The 22535-nt window shown below is 41.5% G+C and overlaps 3 protein-coding genes across 4 annotated transcripts in view; 1 reads left to right on the plus strand and 2 right to left on the minus strand.

Annotated features, from left to right (window-relative positions):
* The window catches only part of sema4d (sema domain, immunoglobulin domain (Ig), transmembrane domain (TM) and short cytoplasmic domain, (semaphorin) 4D), a 35748-nt gene extending 26381 nt beyond the window's left edge, over positions 1-9367 (plus strand). The window contains exons 14-18 of one of the 2 annotated variants that reach the window (XM_063011211.1): positions 905-951; positions 1375-1749; positions 6888-7100; positions 7856-7947; positions 8908-9367. In XM_063011211.1, the coding sequence (XP_062867281.1) occupies positions 905-951; positions 1375-1749; positions 6888-7100; positions 7856-7947; positions 8908-8928 (748 nt within the window). In that variant the 3' untranslated portion in view covers positions 8929-9367. Of the gene's footprint in view, positions 1-904; positions 952-1374; positions 1750-5069; positions 5891-6887; positions 7101-7855; positions 7948-8907 lie in introns of those variants that run through there. The other variant, XM_063011212.1, reaches the window with a different exon arrangement.
* Positions 9368-11829: 2462 nt separating this feature from the next.
* On the minus strand, positions 11830-14406 carry zgc:86839 (Cyclin-dependent kinases regulatory subunit 2-like). Its single transcript, XM_063011817.1, has 3 exons — positions 14234-14406; positions 12744-12871; positions 11830-12585 (listed from the first exon to the last, which is right to left on the minus strand). Exons 1-3 carry the CDS (start codon positions 14290-14292, stop codon positions 12545-12547), a joined length of 228 nt encoding a protein of 75 aa, XP_062867887.1. The 5' UTR covers positions 14293-14406; the 3' UTR covers positions 11830-12544.
* Positions 14407-15650: 1244 nt separating this feature from the next.
* si:ch1073-398f15.1 (cardiomyopathy-associated protein 5) lies at positions 15651-19441 on the minus strand. Its single transcript, XM_063011816.1, has 2 exons — positions 19268-19441; positions 15651-18302 (listed from the first exon to the last, which is right to left on the minus strand). Exons 1-2 carry the CDS (start codon positions 19378-19380, stop codon positions 16199-16201), a joined length of 2217 nt encoding a protein of 738 aa, XP_062867886.1. The 5' UTR covers positions 19381-19441; the 3' UTR covers positions 15651-16198.
* Positions 19442-22535: the final 3094 nt, after the last annotated feature.

Genomic DNA, 22535 nt, shown 5'->3' on the forward strand with positions numbered 1-22535 from the left:
TTCTTTTCTGTGACTGAATTATTATCGAGGGGAAAAAACCCTAATTTTATGTGTAATATTATGAATTAATTATTTGGAGGTGTATCATTGTAATGTGGTAACATATCCTCCTAAATCCTCGTTAGTGTTTCGTCTTCAGATGGTTTGACTACTCTTATTAAAAAGTATATGGATCAGTGGTCTCTGTCAGGGTTTGAAAGAAAGCACAGACTGTCACTGTATGATGAGAGGAAACTTTTCCACATGGTCAGATGGAATCCAAGAACTACCAAAAACAGGTCTTTCTTCCAATAACTAGCTGATGAGTGACACTTTCCCCAGTCAAACCAGCTTCTCGTCGCTGTGGGCTGCTGTACTTTCCATGTGATCAGTAACAAATTGAGTCAGATGTATTTCTTGCATATGCTAATGTTTATTCATATTCATTCATACGTGTCTTGATTATTATAAGAACATGTGGTTAAAACGTCAGTCACACACACATTACAGGACAACGTGACTTATAATCTAGCTGTCTAGTAGATTTTGGGATATAATAATACAAAAATTATCATTGTATGGACGATTGAGCTTCACATTAAATTCTTGTTCTCTCTAACATTTAAAATGATCTTAACTTTACAAAGATTTTAAGTCATTTGATCCCAAACCCTAGATTGTATGAGCCTTACAGAGGTTGGGGTGTTAACAGGACCTCCAATCCCATCCCTCATTTCCATCCCCAATCCACAACCCCATCTCTATTCCCTATTCCCCATTCCCATCCACAATCCACAATCCCAAACCACAGATCGTCTTCGTGCTTTGGACAGTAATTTCGTAATGTGTAATAGGCTGTTTAATTTTGTGATAAGCACATTTGCTGTGTGTTGTTTTTAATCCATGTTTCTGTGTTCACGTGCAGGACGTTGATTCAGAACCTTAAAGGAGATGCAGACCGATGTCCTGCAGGTAAGTCATGTGAAAATGCTCATTCAGTGAATAGATTTTGTGCATTAGAGCTGCTCATATCTGTTTTAACCCGAAATGTTTAACGTAAGTGGAAAGTGGTATATTCTTAAAAAGGACCAGGGAATATTATTTATGATCTGTATGTGACAAATAAACTTTAAAAACAGGATGATGTGATTAGCAGAGGAATCGTGTATTCTTTATTTTTGGTCTCGAATCTGAGATTCGAACCCGCTTTCAGGGGTGGTGGGCTAGCGGAATAGGCTGCTGCACCACCGGAGTGCATCATCCTGTAATCTGTCATGACAATACGATGATGGTGGCCTGTTTTGGAATTGATAACCTGACTGGTAGGGTGGGTAAAAATGCTATTAATGTATTATTGTTAAATAAACGACCTGTTCTCTTCTCTGTCCGCTGCAGCGAGGCCTCGCTCCATTGCAGGCCCCCAGCTTGTGGTGGTAAAGCCAGGGAGTCCGGCGGAACTGGCGTGCAGCGTGCGCTCCAACCTGGCGCAGGTCTTCTGGAAGGTCAACGGTAGCGTCCTGAACGAGGCCGCTCACTTCCTGCCGATGGGCGACTCCGGGCTGCTGATCTACAGCGCGGCTCCGCAGAGCCAGGGCCGCTACGAGTGCTGGGCCGTCGAGGCCGCCGCCGGCAAGAACTTCAGCCGACTGGTAGCCACCTACGAGCTGCGTCTGGATCTGCCCGAGAGCGCCTCCGCGTCGGCCGACAACCCGCATCCGGCACGGTCGGACACGTCCACGTCACAGATCGGCACCACCAAACCACCCAGAGGTAATACGAATAAACATAACGCAGGACTAACTCCGACCACCCTGTCCGCTGTGCTGCTGCCCCCACTAACCCGCCCAGTCACCACCGCTAACGTCCTCCTGAGCGCAAAACCCCAGCCTGAACCCCTCCCGCCCGACGAGAAAAGCAAGTCTCCGCAGCAACCCAAGACCGTCGACCCATCAGCCGAATACCTTCAGCATGACAACAGCGGGGCGCTGCTCTTCCTCTTCCTGCTCTTCTTTGTGCTCTTTCTGTTCGGCCTGGCGTATAACTGCTATAAGCAGTACCTGCCGGCGCCGTGCCTCAGACTCCGTGCCGCCCTGCTCGGCTCCAGAAAGAAGCCTCGGCAGGAGTACGCAGCCTGCGAGGCCGGATTGATGGACAATCTGCCCGAGAAACGCGACCGGAGCGAAACGCTGCAGCACAACGGCGCGCTGAGGGACACCGGTTACGAAACGGAGCCAGACTGCGGAAACGGGAAGATAGCCTCGAACGGGCTCGAGGACGCCGATAGCACGTCGAAACAGGGGCCGTTCGACGTCGACTGCGAGTCACAGCCGATCGAGTTTGCCGACGCTGATGCGTCTTAGGACTTATTACAGCAGGTATAATTACCCTAGTGTTACGTTCAGCCCTTTCGTAATGAACCCACGGCGTCTGTGTTTTTACTGCGCTTACGTACTGAAAGCACACGACCACCGCCTGCTGAGAATTCTCTCGCATTACCATTCCAAATTGGAAACATAGTTTACCAAATTGGTAAGTTCGCACGTTGTCGTATCGTTTTCCAAATTGGAGCCGTTTCTCGTGGTGGGTTTGTCATTTTTGCGCCACTTTTTTTACACTTCGAGATCGTCTTTGCTGTCCTCCTTCTTTCATCTTACTCTCAGGGACTGGCTTTTCATACTTTGTAAAGTCTTGGACACATTTTTTCTAAATCAGAGATAAATGAGGTCTCACAAATAAACAATAAGCATTTGTTCATCTGATTGTACACAGAAAAATTTGATATAAATCACGCTAGCACACCAGAGCTGACATTTCCAACTTGTCCGTTCAGAACTCAGCTCTGCCATCCAACAGCCTGGGTGCCTACACGAACAACGATCGGCTCTTGTTCAGGGAGGGTCCCAGAGGAGATTCCTCATAACTGATGCAATTACGACCTCTGCTGGCTGATTGATGCCGCCTGCACAGAGCCGAGGGATTATGTGGACACGGTGTGTCTGATCTGCATATGAACTCGTGCACACATGTCGGAGGGGCGTGTGTCAGTCAGACTCTTCTGGAGGTCAGCATCAGTAGAGAGGAAGCGTAATGCAATAGGGTAATTGGATATGACTAGAGAATTGATGCAAACCTGAGAAAAGTTGTTTGTGATGAAGCGGGTCGGGAAATGGGAAAGTATGAACCAATCTGGTCTGCGCTCTCTCCTCTTTTAAAACAAATTCTATAATTTAGACTGAATGAGCGATAAAGGTTCACTCGATTGCTGTAATCACCGGCTTAAATGAACCAGGCTTTAATTCTGTATATGTAACAGTACTCGACATAAGGCTGGATACGCTGGCACAGGCGTCACCGAAGTATCAGGAAGAATTTCTAAATATACTCAGACCTATTGTGCTAAATGTCACTGAAACTGGTTGATTCGGGACCTGCACCCTCAGTATTTTTGATTACGAAGAAACAGAACAGTGTGGAGTGCCAACAGGAAGCAACAATCCTCCAAACGACCTGCATTTCTCTTGCGTTAAAACAGCCTGCTTACTTGTTACTCGATCTTCAACACTGTGATTCTCTTGTGTTGTGAATGTGGAGTTCCATTAACATACGTGACTGAAGCTGGTGTTCAGGATTTGGTTCCTTGTATCCTGTGATCTTACTCACCTGAATGATGTATCATTAGTCTCACTAACCTCGGGCGATGAATCATTCTGGATATTTTATATTCTGTTTTAAATAAAAGAGTTTTGTTTGAATGTTTCTTTATGTAAGTATTTAAAGGAACACAACAGCTTTTTAACCCCGATCTTAATCTACCATGTCTGTAGTATGTAAGGGATTACATCAGAATCGTCATTTTCTACATCCAACCACTGCTCTTTGACTTCCAATATAAAGAAATAAAAGTTAATAGTGGTGGAATTGTCGACGTTGGCATCATAAAGCTGGTGCAACAGAGTTATAATGGGACATTTAAGAAAGCCAGTAGTTTGACTAAAGTTTGTGCTCCTCATTCCAGTTATTTGTGCAGATCAGTCCTATACAACTTCACAGACTAAGAAACACATTCTTTTTTTCTGTCTCAGACTAAACATGCAACTTTAAGCTTCATTAATAAATACTTTTTATTAAGAAAATTATTTCTCTTAATCCGTGATGATTGGGGAAGTGGATGACGGGGAGTATAATTGACTGGGTGCTGACTGGTTGGGATGGATGACGTTCCTGTATCTACCGTTGAACGAAGCAACTCATTCAATGCATGACCTGCAATTTAAAGCAGTGACTGGATTTGTTCTAGAGTGGGTACATCTCAGCTCTTACCATCCCAGATTGGTAGATGTCATTTGATAGCAGAAGATTAACTAGTGATTACAAACAGGGTGGGAAAATATGAGAATCTGTGCCTCATGTAGAGCTGCTGGAGATGAAGCTCAGTAATGATTAAATGTGCACCATACAGTGCACCTGAAGGGTGTCAGAATACTCCTCTGTCTGGCCTTGGTCTTTTACCAGTGGCATATTTATTAAGGTAACATCTCCAGACTGTCTGCACTTGAGGTGGAACAGAAAAAGTTGATCACATTGGACAGTATTTAATTGGTTTTAATTAATTAGACAACATTGGTCATTGTTCAAGAGCTGTAGGGTTGAGCTGATAGATGTAGGATCATGACATGAACTATTAGATGGCAGTAACATGTCGAGCACAAGCCGTGTTAAGTGAGTATTTTGTTAGTTTGGCAGTAAAACAAATACATGTGTGGTTAAAGACTAAAATGCATTTCACTGATATACAGAAACAGTTAGTCCATGTACTGATCAAAATCCTACATGCTGACACCATAACTCTCCCAGTTTTGGGTCCAAAACGTTCCTGATGGTCGTTCCTGATGTTCTGCAGACATGGTTGATTATTATTAAGGTCCATCTACCTTCCCTTATAAGATTTTAATCCTAACCTCATTCTACCTGCTCTTTCACTTCCCTTATTCTGCCTGCCTGCCATGTTCACCCACAGTACCATGATCCTCAGCTCACTCTCTTTTTCATCTCTTCCTCGTCCCTCGTTCTTGTTTTATTCCCCGACACAGCCTGCTTATCCCTACCTTCCTCATCTGTCGACTCCTCTGCCTCCTCCTCAGTCTCCACCGCCTCTTCCTCCTCATCATCACTCCGGAGGGGTTCGGCGGGCGGCGGCGCTCGTCTGCTCCCCCCGCTGTTAAGCGAGCAGTCGTGGGGCGTTAACGCCCACCAGGCCTTTCTCCTCTTCTGCCTGGCTCTCGGTGAGTGGCACTTCTGACCCGCGGCCTGCCTGGTTTGCTTCTGTGTCTCTGCCTGCTGTTGCTGTGTGTCCTGCTATCTGTCCTCTACCTCATTCTGAGCCTGGAAAATCAAAATCAGAGAGAGATCAAAGGCTCCATGATCCATGAACGTGCTTCCTTCCCCTCCTGAATGGTGGCGGTGGGTACGGATGTACTTCGCTCATCTGTTATCTGGAAGGAAGGAATGAGAGCCTGGTGTGTAGTATTAATACAGCGCGCATGGATTTATGTCTGCATGTTGCCAGATCTTCTATAAACCATCGTTTCAGTTTGGGTTACATTTGCATTCCCTGACCTACAGACTTTCAGAACTGTGTTGGTTTGAATATAAAGCTGCGATTGGCTTTCGGTACATTTTGCACATCACCCGAGTTAATAATTTATTTTATTTTTCCAAGAAATGTAAATTTGTAAATAGAAATTTTCGTTTTTGGGTTCTTTTGTACGTTTGATGACAAATAGAGACTGAAAATGAGCCCGGTGTATATTTGTATATTTGATCTGATGTACCTGCACAGTGTAAATATCAGTTCATACAAAAAAAAGTCTTTGTATTCTAGTAAAGGCCAATAAATTTTTGGTTTAACGATGCTGTAGCTGTTACTTGTGTTCTTATTGTACATACTAATGCGAACTACACGGTCGAGTCACATTATTATGAGCATCTAGATGGGCTGGGAGTGACTTTATAAGGTCCTGGTAGGTTGTCACGAGTATCTGGAGCCATGCTGACTGCAGTGCCTGGGGGAGGATCCATAGGGCGAGCACGACCATTGAGGTGGTCCCACAGTCTGGGGAATTAGGGGGCCTGGGTAGTACTTGGAAGTCTTGGTCATGCTCTTTTACCCATGACGGCAACGAGGGATATACGTGCAGACAGCCTGTCGCACACCTTACATACCCACCAAGCCAGCTCACGAAACATGACTTGCTCTGGCTCACAGTCGATGTTCCAATTCATCCAAACACTGCTTTGTGCTCCTGTGCACAGTCATTTTTACACCCATCATGAGTGAACCCCACTGACTCTCGTACCTTCGGTCATTCAGTGCATTTTAAATACTAGAATGGGACGGTGGCTCGGTGGGTAGCACTGTCGCCTCACAGTAAGAAGGTCCTGGGTTCGATCCCCAGGCGGGTCGGTCCGAGTCCTTTCTGTGTGGAGTTTGCATGTTCTCCCTGTGTCTGCGTGGGTTTCTTCTGGGTGCTCCGGTTTCCTCCAACAGTCCAAAGACATGCAAATGAGGTGAATTGGAGATACAAAATTGTCCAAGACTGTGTTCGATATAACCTTGTGAAGTGATGAATCTTGTGTAATGAGTAACTACCGTTCCTGTCATGATTGTAACCAAAGTGTAAAACATGACGTTAAAATCCTAATAAACAAACAAACACTAGATTTATTTCACAAATCACTTCTTTGAGGAGGATTCTGACGCAGTTGTGCTTGATGTGTGCGAGCATGCGTGCAGCGTTCAGCATAATGTACGTATGAACTCAGATCTGCTCTGCATTATGAAGCATGGCTTTGACTGAACCCGCTGCACGGAGTTTATTCACCGTATATAAGCGTCCGTTGTCTTTTAGGCCCCAGTGACGTTAGCGTTCACTGGCACTTAAACGGGCGAAGACTGGAGACGTCCGTCCACGAGTACAGACGCGTCCTCGCCGGCGATGTTGTGCTGGTGAGCAGCTGGGTGAAGGAGAAAGCACTGAGTAAAGATGCCCGGTATCAGTGCAGCGCTGTATCCACGACGGGAAATGACACGTCCAGGATTGACCTTCAGCTCGGAAGTAGAGGTATTAATTAATAAAGGGACGCTGATTAAAAATCTTAAATCAGGTTATAAAAACAGAAAATGATGGTCCAATGATGTCACTGTGTCAGTATCGGACAGAATAAACAAGGTTCATGGTTTATCAAAAACAAAAGCAGTTATGCAAACGAACCTGGTAAGACATTGTAGAATGTAAATTTCACGTTTTTGATGTTCCTTCATTTAAGTGGACACCTTAGCCCAGGACTAACTGACTGCAGGACCACGTCTCTGGTTAGGCATAGAATCACAGTCACTATAAAAAGTAAAGAAGCTGCTTTAACTGGGGCAGTTGGACTGTTGGACACCTGAGCATGGCCCATAAACCACAGCTGCTTAGGATATATCCTGTCTCAGTTGTAAAGGCTAGGATGCACTATATGGGCAAAAGTATGTGCATTAATCTGGTGTTAGCCAACATCCCCATTCCCCCTTCCTACCCCCACCTCTGTGGCTTTAACAGTCTCCTTCCTGGGGCCATCCACAAGGTTGGGAATTTATGCCTACGTCATCATTCAGTTTATTAATTTCACCTTTATACCAAACCTGTCAAGCACAGGCATGCTGAACAGAAAGGGCCTTCCCCAAACCTATTTGTTTTAACACTTTAGCAAACACCTGAACTAGGACGGATGTCCGTATACTTTTGGTCATATTGTGCACAAACATGTCTGATGAACCGAGTGGTTTTTAAATACATACAGGTGGAATATATTGTGTAAATCGTATCATCCACAGACGAAGCCACTAATGTGTACACAGAGCTAAACCAGTGGAGGGATGCGCTGGCGGAACATGAGCACCAGTTCAGCAACTGGAAGAAAGCTCAGGTATGTACACACACAGCACACGGTTGATGAGCATCAATCACTACTGGACTAGTACTGACTCGGTGTGCAGCCTGAAGTGAAATAAAAAGTAAAACATAAGTAGAGTTTACATGTATCGTGGGGACAAAAGGAACAGTGCATGCAAGACCAACAACAACTATTGTAGGACATAAAAAAAACTGACTACAGAGACAAAAAACTCACTTTTAATGTTTTGGCTGACCAGCTAGACACAGAAGCATATATTGAGATTCTAGAGAAACAATATGATGCCATTAAGGAAAGTTATTTCATAAAGACCTGAATACCAGGCCTTATTCTGCACTCATTACAGCAGACTGGTTTTGTAGACATGAGTGCATGTGCTTGACTGGCCTGCCTGCAGTCCAGATCTGTCTCCTGTTGACAATGTACAACACATAATGAAGAGGAGAATCGGAAAACGTCGACCACTGACTGCTAAGCAGCTGTCCTGAGTTTTTTTTAATGTGTTAAAGGCATTAAATTCTAAATACGATGAAGTAATAAAAACACAGCAAATCGACCTGCAGCGCGCTGTGCCACGTACATCTTGTAACCAGGATTAAAATGATCAGAACTTTGAGCCGCAGCAGATCTTTCGTTGGTCAGTACCAGACTCCACAGCCTTCATGTCCTCTGGCATCGATGAGTCTTGGCTGCCCAACAACCTGTCGGCAGTTTCGCGGCTTGTCTCACTTGCTGTTTCTAATATACTTCAACCCAATCATCCAGCCATAACGATTCAGCCCTCAGCAAATTCACTCAGGTCCTTTTGTACAAGTAACGACCCTTACCCCAACGTTTAACAGATCACTGACCGTCACATGCACGATTTACCAGAAAGGTTTGTTTATTTCTTTACTAATGAACCATGTTTGACTGTACCGGAAAACACGTGAGTATGAGGATCTGAACTGAATCTGTGTTTCTTGTGTACAGGAAAGGTGTGATGGACCATAGAGAATTCTATTTAAAAAATCTCCAGACGATGTTTCCACACCGAAGTGAGTCTGAGTGAAACTACCACTCAGCCGGAATAAATCCAGCACGAAGCTGAACGTGTGAGGAGAAAAACATCCTGGGTCTGTATTTAAGGACAGGTGATTGTAAAAGGACAGAGGAGGAAGTCTTGTGGTTTCAGGCCACAATTGAGAGTGGAATGCGGTCGGTTCGGGTTGAACGGTTTCATTTAACACGGTGTTATCTGTGAGAACCTTCACGTGTTGTTTTAGAACCAGAGTTCCAAAATAAGGAAAATAATGTGTAAACTTGCTCAGCTGTTAAAATACTCACCTTTAGGGGTCTAGCGCCTGGCTCAGTATACAAGACAATCAGGCTGATTTAACTCTGACAATCACAAGGATGGTGCCTGATCATCAGCTTTATTAAACCTGTAGTGTGGAGTGTGTGTGTAATTTGTTTTTAATTCTCTGTATGTCTGTTAACATGGTTTTCATTTTTAAAGGTGAGATTACCTCTCATCTATTTATTCCACTAGAGCATCAAACACAAGCCAAACTTAAACAATAAGACAGGTTGCAGAATAAACGATGTATTTTGGATAGAGTAACGATGCATCTTTTACTTAAACAGTTTATAATTAATTCTAATATCAGATACACATGAAAGCTCGTCTTAGAATTATGGCTGTGTCCCAATCCACGTTATTCTGTACTAAAAACACACTGTTTCTGTTATTGTTACTAGTCAGTACAACATACACTGATCAGCCATAACATTAAAACCACCTCCTTGTTTCTACACTCACTGTCCATGTTATCAGCTCCACTTACCATATAGAAGCGCTTTGTAGTTCTACAATTACTGACTGTAGTCCATCTGGCTTTGTTAGCCCCCATTCATGCTGTTCTTCAGTGGTCAGGACCCCCACAGAGCAGGTATTATTTAGGTGGTGGAGTGACACTGACATGGTGGTGGTGTGTTAGTGTGTGTTGTGCTGGTATAAGTGGATCAGACACAGCAGCGCTGCTGGACTAATTAGCACTAATTTGATAGACTACAAAACAAAGCATGTTTAATTCAAAGGGGTTTTAGTTCCACTTTTAGGAGGCAGAGATAGTTTGGGCCATTTTTCTTCAAGTTTCTCTATTCTTTTGTTGTAAAACCTTTAAATAAAGCCAGATGTGAAGGTATTTTAGAAGTAAAGTTACAAGTGTTACCCCTGGGGGTACCACCCACCTGACTAGATCATTAAAATGACTACATTTGGAACAAACAGCTTCTTATTCTGCCAAATACTGTATTAGTAGTGTTTGTAGTCGGCACAGAACCATACATCAAGCAATAAACTGAAATTAAAAGTACAAATGTAAAGTACCAGCTCTTCATTCACCCCTAAATTAAATCCATCATATTCCTTCTCTTAGATAATTGATGGTTACACATTCGTTCCCATCTTCTCCTCCTCTGCGTGTACATGTAAACACACCATGCAAACGCTTATTCTCTCACACAGCTGGCTGTAACAGGCTTACACCAAACCCTCCCGGATCCATACGATCCCCCTACTGCCCCCGGCCGAGCCACACACCGAGGTCCAGCCGCTAACACTAACACAAACGCTCATGGACGACCTGGAGCATGAGGTCTGTGTTAGCAGAGCTTTAGTCCCACACAGCAGCAGCAGGTGGTTTTCACTTGTTCTTATTCACCACCTCTTTGGATGCAACCCAGACTGAACCGGCAAACCCGAAAATAGCTCGGAGCTTTTCCCTGAAGTCATTCGCCTGAATCGGTTAAACTCTGTGATGAAGCAGGAATGTTGCATCAAGCAAAAGTAATTAAAATGCATTCTCAGCAGAACAAAAATTACTTGTGTGCATTTAATATCTATTCTAAATGTTATTTTAGCAAATGTAGAGTTAATTAATGTAATTTCTGTGGTTTTCAAACTTTTTATCTTGCACTGACCCTGTGACGAACCTTCTGATGATTCCACCACCTTCTATATAGTTGCACGTCCATCCACCCATTTACAACAATATACATTACTAGCAAACGAGGGTAAGGTTCTTGCTCAAGGCATCCTGGCAGACGGGGGCTTTAACTAGCAACCTTCTGATTACTAGATATTGGACCATGCTTATTTTGTTTTATTCTTTTTCTGATTCAAACCCTTTTTCACTCGAATGCAGGTGTGCCAGAATGAGAACGTGTACTAGATGTGTACTAAGCAGTTGTAGCCTAGTGGTTAAGGTACTGGACTAGTAATCAGGTGGTCACTGGTTCAAGCCCCACACCACTGCCAGGTTGCTGCTGTTTGGCCCTTGAGCAAGGCCCTCAACCCTCAATTGCGCAGACTGTAAACTGTAACACTACTGTAAAGGCGCCTGCTACTACTACTGTAAAGGTACAGTACTGAACTAATAATCAGAAGGTTGTTGGTCCTGTGAGCTAAACCATTAACCTTTAATTGCTTGCATTTTATCTTGATGTGGACTAAGGAGCAACATTTCAACACTTAAGTATGTGGGAAAGGTTTTTATTTTTGCAAAGCTTGTGTATTTAATGTTATTTAATGTTAATAAATTGGCAGTTTCAGATATTCTCCATTGGCTGATTAAAAACAGCAAATTAATTCAAACTCGAGCATTAACAAGTGATGTGTCATGCTTGTACTGGATTATCACAACAATTACTCTGGATCAGACAGGGGGAAAACTGCAGACCTTCTAATGCCCCGTCACAGACTCCCAGGGGTGCATTTACCCCAGTTTGAAAACCACACATCTAGAAGAATGGTTTTTACCTACTCACACAGTGTACAGTGACCTAAAGTGGCACAATGGCGCCCTCTCGTCTTGAGAAGTTGCTACTGCATAAAATAAATCAACCCGAATGTTTATATGCTCAAGCATTTATTAGATTTTACAAGACATGCTGGTTTCTTGGTCTTTTTGATATGGTAACTAACAGAAGCGTTGTCATTTTACCATTCCTCCAAGTCAACATTATTTAACACTATAAGGCACATCTAACACATCAGTGGTCCTCGATTATTGACTGTGCATAAATTTTCTGTACATAACTTTAAACATTCTGTTGAACCCCAGACACACACTGACATTACATCGATTTTTTGGCACTCCTTTGTCTTTTTTTTTAAACATTTTTAGAAAATCTAGCTTGCTTCAAAAGGCTTGACCATTTCACTTCACCTGACAAACGCTTTGTGTAACACAAGAACTCGTTTACACCGAAAGCTCCTTTAAGTGCCATTCCTAAATTACTTGGTCGAAGTGCATCATCTGAATAACTGTACTAGAAAGACAATCGTGATTAGCTTCAACTTTCTCTCCCTGTGCCATGACAGTATATCAGATCGATCAGTAGACAGAATTTGCTTGTTTGTTTGTTTGTTCGAGGGCTCTTGTTGAATTTCACGTCGACTCCTTATGCATCGTCTTGATTTTTGATTCTCCGACTGAGCGTAGTGGCTGAGAAAAATCCAGCCCATGCACAGGAGGTTATAAACATAAAATGTCAAAAGTATTCACTGAATACCAGAATAATCTGCAGGAAGGCTCCAGAAGATCAGAGGGTCACATGGTCAGTACTACTTTGGGAGAGGCCTTCTAAACAACAGGATGTGGGGTTCTGAAAGAGCAAGAGAAAAAAAACCTTAGTTTGCGTTTAAACATTCAGCAAACGTTCACCAGAACGTCCCATTCATATTAAAATGTATGACTGGGGAATTGACAACATGCCCCAGACCACCATGCATCATACCGCCGAATTGGCACAGTGATACTGACCAGGTTCGTGAATCATGTAATGTACCCATCCGAGAGACTGCTGAACTCCGAGCCTCCTCCACTCGTCCTCAGACATCAGGTGGGACTTGGGGACTTGCTTGGCCAACTCCCGAGGCAAAACGACATGCCTGGCTCACAGCATGCGTGATCATTAGAGAAACACAAGCAGGTAGGTGGTGATCAGTAACCATGATGATCCATCATATAGGTGCACTTCTTAGGAATATGATCCCTACTAATCCTTAACTCATTTTTAGTGTTGGGATCATTACATTCTCCTTTAACGTTACTATACAGACACAGAAGTACAAATTCAAATAGTAGATTCCTCATTGTGTCTCTTTATTGTGTTTTAAACCACTTGTCTCAGTAAATATATGAAGTGCAGTAATGAAATGGACATAAAAACAAGTGTAAATCTGATGCTGATCAGTTTCTTATATTTTTCTGCTTTCAGTAAGGTTAAACATCTATGAAACCTTACACTTTAGTATCATTTAAGAGTTAATTTAGTTAATTTTTGCTCTTGATAGACAGGTAGATAGAACTTGATAAATCCCGAGTGAAATTGTTTGCTATGTACATAATTTCCCTAAATGAATCATTTCATTTTTGGCATTTAGCAGACCCTTTCAATCCAAAGCAACTTACAGTATACAGTCAACGCAATTGAGGGTTAAGGGTCTCGCATCATATTGACATCATATGTAAAGGGCCTTGTTAGCCCTTGAAAAGCCCATACAATAAACCTATTAAAAAAACACACATGTAATAAAGTTGATTTGTGCCATTTGCTGACCATCTTGATGTTTGGAGTTTGAGCAGTAAATTCTACATGACTTTTTTTTTGTTAAATGCTCTACATGAACTTAAAAGGTGTCAAGTTTTACACACTTTGGTTACATTATTGACAGGACGGGTAGTTACTTGTTGAACAAAATTCATCAGTACACAAGTTTATTGTCAAACACAGTCAGGGACAATTTTGTATCTCCAATTCATCTCACTTGCACGTTTTTGGACTGTGGGAGGAAACCGGAGCTCCCGGAGGAAACCCACACAGACAGAAACGACCCGGAAAAATACCATAATACAATACAACCTGAATAAAACAACCTCATGAGTGCCATTGCATATTTCTTTTATTTACATGCTCCTGAATCGATTGATAGATTGTTAGTTAGGTAGATAGGATAGATAATCCTGGTGCACATACATCGACCACCACTTAAAGATGTACCCAAGAATACATGTGTTCAAATACAAGGATAACTTCCAACAGTGGCTTAATAGATTTACCATGTCTAAATTGTTTTTAAATTTTAAAGTTTGCACCTAAAAAGCTGCTTTTATCAATTTTGCGACGTTGTGACGTAAGAGCTCGACCTGAACCATTCCCATAGTAACACTTCAGCTCGTGTTTCAAGTTTGTTTTTCCTTCAGGTTTCTTGTTTACTGACGGCCTAAAACAGCTATATATGTGGCCTTACCTGTACTCGTAGTGGTCGTCATTGTATTTATCAGAGTAATAAATCTGTTTGTGAGCCATTCTGTGTTTAAAAGCAGCTTTTCTCGCTCCGCTTCACTTCACATCGACGGAAAGTTCTTGAAAATCCGGCCGTGACTTTTGAAAGCGCGAATAAATGAGATTCCCTGCCTCTGATTGGAGGACGCGAGTCACGTGACAGAAAAAAACCTCTACTGAACATGCGCACTCAAGTGAAAATCTGACGAACGTTCGTTTTTTCCGTTACTTTTGGTTGAATTTTAAATGTCGTTACTTTCACGAGACGTTCAAAACTGCACGCGCTCTATCTAGTGCACTTTACTGTATCGTTAGAACTATTGAGATTCGGCCAGATTTTGGATCGGGCGGCTCACGTGTTGAGATCATGACGAAGGAGAGGGCTGTGTTCCAAATCGCACCTAAAACACTACTCTCACTTCTCGACGAAGTGCAGATTTACATAAAGTCAGTTTATTACCTACAACTGAGCCATGATTGACAAAGAGCAAGAAGATGTGTTACTTTATCCTGAAACATTGGTCTATAGTGACCTGTATTTAAAAGGTTTTAAGATGTGTTACATAGCAGGCTCCGAATACGCCTTCAATGTTTCACAAACTTCATGGAACTTAAATGGTGAGCAGTTTATACCAGTTTACACACATTTTCTTTAGTGTCAAAGAATTACTAATAAGTTTGTCATGTATCCTGATGCACAAAATGCACAAAAGTGATTCCTTTAACTAAACCAGCCCAGGTCCTTTCTGTGTGGAGTTTGCATGTTCTCCCCGTGTCTGCGTGGGTTTCCTCCGGGAGCTCCGGTTTCCTCCCACAGGTGAATTGGAGATACAAAATTGTCTGTGACTGTGTTTGACATTCATGTAACCAAAGTGTGTAAAACATGACGGTAAAACCCTAATAAATAAACCGTATTTGACAGAGGAAAATGTGTAACTTCTCTGGAATTCTTGTTTATAATGGTGTGTTTGAAAGCTGTGAACTGCTTAGCAAATCTAAAGAAGTAAAATCTAACAAAATTTAGCGAAAATAACTTTTCTACTAACATATATGCATATATCGTACACCATATGGTGTTTGCCAGGATAAATTAATTTATGATTTGTCCTTTTGGCTATGTTTGTTAGCTATTCTGTGTTTTTCCCCATTACAGTTCAATAATACAGAGTCTTACCTGCATCTAAAGATGTGCATTATCTTACATGTAAGCTAACACACTGCCTTTATAACTAGAAAAGAATCTTATTCACTTAGTTAAATGAATTAACTGCATTGTGTTGTGTGCATAACACTCCAGACAGATTAATAATGAATACTTTGCTATGTAAAGTTAAGGCATTTGGACACAAACCAGACCTTTTAGAAAGTGACAGAATGAGGAATTTCATGGCAGACTTCATGTTTATTTATTTTGCAGCTCTTGTATAAAAGACTTGCTCAGTCCACAGTAATTAAAATAAATCTTAAGTATTTACAAGCAAAATACAGATTCATCACATAGGTGTCCTCCTCTTAATAAATACAGTTGGACAGATCATATACAGACTATGAGCTCTGGTGCTGTTCAGGTCAGATCAGGTAAAGTAAATTTATTTGAATAGCACTTCTTTACTATGGACGTTGTCTTCATAGATTCCAGGACTGAAAAACCCCTGATGAGCAAGCCTAGGTCAACAGCAGCAAGGAAAAAGGAAGAAACCTTGAGAGGAACCAGATTCAACGGGACCCATCCTCCATGGGTGGCCACGGGAATTTTGGGTTACTTAGAATTTAATTAAATGCTTATAAATAAAGTTATTTCTAAAAAAAAAAAGCAAGTAAAAAGCATAAAGAATTTAATTTCAGTTCAGTCTGTAGTAGAATAAAGTCTGTTGGTGAGTTCTGGATATTGTCAGTGTTTGTACCACAGTTGTGAAGTTTAAACACTTTGTTATGACATTGAAGCATGAATATCTTCTCGTGTCTCGTGATCTGCCTGAACTGTATCATGGATGGGATTTAAGACCGGATTGCTTGTAACCTGTGTTGTGGTGGAGCACTGCTGAGCAGGCATGACTTCCTCACTCGCCTCCTGTTTTGCAAGTTTCTCACTGTCCAGGGTTTCCACAGTGGCTTCTTCTTCTTTCGCTATGGACGCACAAACATGGTTTGGGGATTTGTTATCTCCTACCTCTTTTGTGTCCGTCTTTCGATCTCCTTCTTCTTCCTCTAGGGTTTCTACTGGAAGTAAAGGAGTGAGATCCAAGAAAGGCTTGTGTTGGGGTGTGATAGGTTTGACATTTTGAGGAACTATAATTGGGACATGATTTAAGTTGGGCGATTGACCTCTGACAGTTTTGTCTGGTTTACTTGGCCTTGGTGCGACCATTTTTGCAGCAAATTCATCAATCACTGATTTGTAGTCTGTAGTTTCAAAGCTTGTGCCTACTGAAGAATCTGACTCCAACTGCTGTGGAATATTCCCAACCTCCGCTGTCCTTCTGACATCCTTCATGGCTTCATCCTGAAAAACTACGTGCCGATTTTTTGACGTCGGTTTAGTTTTTTCTGGTTCAACTTTGTAAAATCCCACATGGTCACATGGTGAACTTGCACTGTCCCTAAAGAAATCTGTAATTTCATTCACGTCTTCTGGAGCTCCTGTGGCATCCTTTTGACGTATTGTTAAGCCGAATGCATCCTGTGACCACATACTCACCCTGTCCCCTTGATGGTCATCTGGTAATGCATCCACCGTGGTCACTGGGGTTTCATCTTTAAGCACAAACTTTTCCAGGTAGCCTCGGTCTTCATTGTCTGACTCCTGACTGTGAAAGGACTTTTCTGATGTCATGCTCTCTGTATCATCTTGCTTCTGCCTGCTTCCTACCGAGTCTGCATACAAATCAGAGTACATAAACGCCATAGCCTTCGGTTCCTCCAGCAGGATGAGATCTATGATCTTCTTAGGTCCTTCTGGCAGGAAAACTGGCGTGAGGACTGATTCCTGGCTGTCGAACAAGGCTGATCCACTCTTTTTTAGGGCATGTTTTGGAAGGTTATCTTTATTTGCACCAGTCCTTGTTGGGGGTTGATTGTCTATATCACTTCTTCCACCATAAAATATCTCATCCACATGTTCATGTTCACTTGTGATCTCCAGCTCACTTATGGACCCAGAGTCATATGTAACTTCTTGAAGTAATTTTGCATCAGTGTTTGTGTCTTTAGTCTCAGTTTCGTCTTGCCTTGATGTAGTCCCTGTCTCAAGTTCAGCTTCTGTTGTAGAAACCTCTGCCGGAGCTGGTGCCTGTTGGTCCAGCAGAGTAAACTTCTCAAAGTAATCATCATTAGTGGGTTCTCGTAACGCTGGCTTTATTGATGGCAGCACATCAGATTGTTCTGGTACTGCTTGGATGGTGACTTGAAGGTCTGCCAGGTTTCCTGTTTGAGTCTCCCAAGATGCCTCAGTTTCATCAATAAACTCATAAGCCTTTATAACAGGTGTCTCTTCTAGGTAGGACAAGTTATCCACCAGTCCTTGACTCTCTTCCTCATCCACAGTAGAAACCTTAGGTGGTACAACGATATTTAGAATCTCTGATCCCTCCGAGACGAGGCAGAACAACTGCTGATTTTTGTCTTCTTTTGGATCTTCGACTGTGCTGTCCTTCTCAGTCATGACATTGGGAATGGAGACCTCCACCATTGCAGGCCTGTCTGGTTCCACCGGCTCTTTATCTGATTTCTTGAACTCAGCTTTTTTATTTGGCTTTTCCTTTTTTTTCCTGATAACTTGATCATCGTCCATTATAAAGATAATATTGCCTGCCGTTTCTGCACCTGAAGTTGTACATTTTGGAACCAGATTGTTACAGACTTCTGGGGCAGTAGAACCAACTTCTGAAGCCCAGGGTGTGGAGCAACGGCTGGACACAGTCTCCCAGTGGATCCCGCTGTCCTCGCTTTGCAGAGTTACCATCGAAAAGGCTTGATCCATCATCAGACAGTGCAGTTTGGGTTTCACGGCTTCATCTTGGACTACCTCTCTCAGACTGGAAGAAATCAATCGCGCTACAATTATTGACTGTCTAAGAAACCACTCATCGTAACTCAAAGCATAGTAAATGAACAATATATGTAGAATAATAAACTGTTTATTATGATTCAGGAACATATTTGCACCTTTACCCTTAACGGCAGCAGACTGGCTATCTAACTTTCACTGGTATGAATGATTTGAATTGCCTCCGGGTGGTTGCCAGGGATCAGAATCGACTTGATGGCACATAATAATAAAACCCAGATGATTTATTAGTAGCCATTTGTCCAATTATGTTATTGCTAATAAATAGAGCTGTCAGGTTTGTGGTTTCTCTTGGACAGTCTTGTTTTTACCCAACTTACCCTGGTTACGACTATGTTATTGTGGGGTTTGTAATGAAGAGGTAAGTAAAGGATCCAAAACATTCTCCATCATGTCCGGTTTTGGATTCGGGCAGGTTTATTACAGAGTATTTTAGATTCAGAGAGTCGATTCCAGTCATTCTAAGTATGTCAAATAAACAAATTATGATATAGTAAATTATTTTCATTACTAACCTTGTTAACATAGCGTAGCATACCTCTAACACTGTCCAGCACTTTTTCTTTTTCTAAAATCTAATGCGATGGCTACTTTAAGCTGAAATTTAATCATTATGGGCTTATCGACTAAACACACTCTAGTAGTTTACAGATTCCTCAGCTGTATCTACATTGACTAAGTCAAAAAACTACATGATACATAAATAGCCGTTTGGCCGCTCAACTTTTCAACATGGCATTTTATGACCCAGTCCTTCAGTATCATCGTATCAACTTAATAGACTTTTACGTGGCAGCTTAAATATTTTTAATTAATTGTTTATTTTCACATCATGGCCACATTTATGAAGAATTAATGAATGAATAAAAATATGATCTATATACATATGCATTTTTAAAATAACCTTAATTAAATGGTCAAGTTGCAAATTACCTGTTACTCAAATCCTCCACTTCATCATTTATATTCTGAGCTTCTTCTTCCATCAGTGCACCTTCCAATACAGTCATCTGGTTATCCAGGTCCATTTTATCCATTATGTCCATTTTGTTGCTTGTTTTCTATCATTAATCTAAAGAGCCGCCGGGAGATCGACGAGTGGCGAGGTTCATGCCATTGCAGAAGTGAGATCTATCTCTTGCTCAGCATTATCTGTAAATAGAGCAATGGGCACCCTGCGTGTTCTCGGCTCACCACCAGAGCAATCTGTAAAATGTAATAGGGTGTAGTTTATTTTAACACACTAATACTTTAATGCAAACGTAGCTGGGTAATTGTAAAAAGTCATTAACACTTTTCTGGTTTGTAAGGACCTGGAACTGAATGGTGTGGCTTTAAATCTGTGATATAAGAGTACAGATGCATATTTCAGTGCACTCTTGCAAAAGCTAAAAATACTTGCATGTAATGGGACAAAGTTTCAAAAGTACGACTCTGCGAGGGAAACCTTTAACCTTCAATTGCTTGCTTATGTCCTTTCTTAACTGTGGATCGCTTTGGATAAAAGCATCTTTAAATATTTACAAGGCAAATTTTTATAACGTGTTTGTGTTATTAAAACTAGCTTTTATGTAACGTTCTAACTTTCACTGGCATTACTGATTTGCATTGCCTTAGCTATAAAAATCAGACCTAAACAGAAGACAGGATGTTCTGGAGAAACAATATTCGTGTGGTTGCCCGGTGTCAGAATCGACTTGATGGCGCATAATAAAAAAAACCCCAGATGATTTATTAGTAGACATCTAGCCTAAGCCAGAGCTAAGTGATTTAAAGCCGACTAAATCACTGATGCATAACACAACTAAGGTGCAGAATGTATTAAACGTGTGAGTATCAGTCAGTTATTGTAGCCAACGTGACCAACACATCAGCATGTGGGTAATTTGTATTATATAGTGTGAGTACTTGTTATTAGATATTAAGTATTGGATACAGAGGGGGGGTCAGAGGGTGTCACCTGTTAGCGCCTGTCGCTGAAACTACGCATGTGTAACAGAAGAAGGGCAAGTAAACAGGAGTGTGTGTGTGTGTGTGTGTGTGCGCACTCACTGCTGGGTTTAAACAGAACTGTATAGCAGGTTCGCCTCCGTTCAAACAACGCTAATTCATTATTCCTGCACAGTTTATATTTACAATTTGTGGAAATGGAATTCCTGGCACCCTTGGTAAAGATTGCACATTCTCCCAGTCCTACTAACCATATGAGTAAAATCCAACCTTTCGTTATAGAATAAACATATTTCATATGAACGATTCCTTTCGGCTGCTCTTGTTAAGAGTCGCCACAACATATTATTCGACTGCATGAGAAATTTGGCACAGTTGGATGCCCTTTCTGATGCAACCCAAATCCAAATAAATAGGTAAGATAGATAGATGGATGGATGGATGGATGGATGGATGGATGGATGGATGGATGGATGGATGGATGGATGGATGGATGGATGGATGGATGGATGGATGGATGGATGGATAGATAGATAGATAGATAGATAGATAGATAGATAGATAGATAGATAGATAGATAGATAGATAGATAGATACTTTATAAATCCCGAAGGAAATTAAGGCCTCAGTAGCAAGTTACATAAATCAAAAAGTCAAAAGTAATAGTACACACAACAGAGATTCACATTGCACAAACAAGTATCTGTATAACTACAACACACTCAGACAACACACAACACCAAACAGGACCTGAGGATGCAGGTGGAAATGTTATTTCGGTTAACACTACAAGGCTGGTATATATTATAAGTTACAACAGCTGTAAAATATAAATTATAAAGTAAAGTAAATTATAAAATGAATTATAAAGTGAATAAAGTAAATTTAAAGTGAATTGTCAAGTGGAATTATAAAGTGAGCCACAGTTAAGTGTACACAGGTAAGTGTGCATTTAACACTGTAAACATGATGCAGCAGGTGGTTTTGGTTCAAGTGAAACCATTTCAGCACAGTCATAACCAGAAAGCAGTTTATACTAGTGTTTATTGTACCCACTGTGTCTGTGGACAGTGTATATATATATATATCTATATGGTGGTTCTTGAACTGCATCTGACCATCAGGACAAATTGATTCTGTTTCATCTCATTTTCTCATTTAATGACTGTTTCATCTCATTTTAATACATCAATGCAACCAAACTAACCCTGTTTATATGAGCACACAGCACATACATCATAGCTCTTGCTAATAAATAATAAATAAACTTGTGGGCGAAAATAATTCTGCCTAAAAATACGTTCTTAGTCAAATCCATCCAGTTATAAGCAACTTGTTAAGAGGGGTGGCTTGTTGGTGCCCCTGGCGCAGTATGTGTGGCATAGTAGCTTGGGTCTTGGGAACCTTGCCTTTGTTAATTGTCTGTTGGAAGTTTTGCATGTTCTCTAAGTGTTCTTGTTTTCACCCACCTCCCAAAAAAACATGCAGAATGTGGATTAGCTGCTCTGAATTGCCTTATAATCAGTGTAGTTTGGTGTCAGTTGTGAGTGCTGCGTTATTTAGAAGACCTCTAAAATATAAATATAAACCTCACTGACAGAGATAAACGAATTAATTCTTTATTTCGTTTGACGTCATTAGAAGAGGGTGGATTTGATGACGCAGGAGTGTTGCCAGATTATGTATTTCTTTATAGCCTTTAAAAAAGCCGAGTAAGCACTTTCGGTAAGGGGAATATTCTTTACCCAGTAAAATAGTGGTTTGTTGTTGTTTGTGTATTTTTACAGTTAAAGGTCTTTAAGTTGTATTTCTTGCAAATTATGCCTTTTAAACACAAAACGTCTGATTTGGCAACAGTGGTGGATATCATCAGTCCAATCTGGCAACCCTGACGTGGGTTAGATGAACAGGATTCAGATGCTGCACTGGCGAATTGTAATAAACGATTTATTGTGAAATAGAACCTTTATTTTATTATTTGTACCTGATACATGTGTGAATGAATTATAAACCGTGATACATCGGAACATTTTGCGCGTTTATTTCAGTGTTAAAAAGAAAGCATTTCACGTTGTGATTTTTAATACGATTCTGATGAATTGATTCCGTTTGAACAACCGTATGAAGTGAACCGATTGGGTGAATCGATTCATTATGCAAGTGCCATCCTATCAGATGCGGGGTTTGAAGCAGTGGCGGAGCCAGACAATTTTCATAGGGGTGGCCAGACTGAGACCATTGCTCACACAGG

Source organism: Trichomycterus rosablanca, chromosome 16, assembly GCF_030014385.1.
Source record: "Trichomycterus rosablanca isolate fTriRos1 chromosome 16, fTriRos1.hap1, whole genome shotgun sequence".
Lineage (NCBI taxonomy): Eukaryota > Metazoa > Chordata > Actinopteri > Siluriformes > Trichomycteridae > Trichomycterus > Trichomycterus rosablanca.

Excerpts from the sequence above, each read along its gene's own strand:
- zgc:86839 (XM_063011817.1), bottom strand. The coding sequence starts at position 14,292 with ATGGCTCACAAACAGATTTATTACTCTGATAAATACAATGACGACCAC. Across the intron at positions 12,872-14,233 it reads GACGACCACTACGAGTACAG|GCATGTCGTTTTGCCTCGGG; the intron begins GTAAGGCCACAT and ends GCTGTGAGCCAG. Across the intron at positions 12,586-12,743 it reads TTACATGATTCACGAACCTG|AACCCCACATCCTGTTGTTT; the intron begins GTCAGTATCACT and ends TTGCTCTTTCAG.
- si:ch1073-398f15.1 (XM_063011816.1), bottom strand. The coding sequence starts at position 19,380 with ATGGACATAATGGATAAAATGGACCTGGATAACCAGATGACTGTATTG. Across the intron at positions 18,303-19,267 it reads GTGGAGGATTTGAGTAACAG|TCTGAGAGAGGTAGTCCAAG; the intron begins GTAATTTGCAAC and ends GATTTCTTCCAG.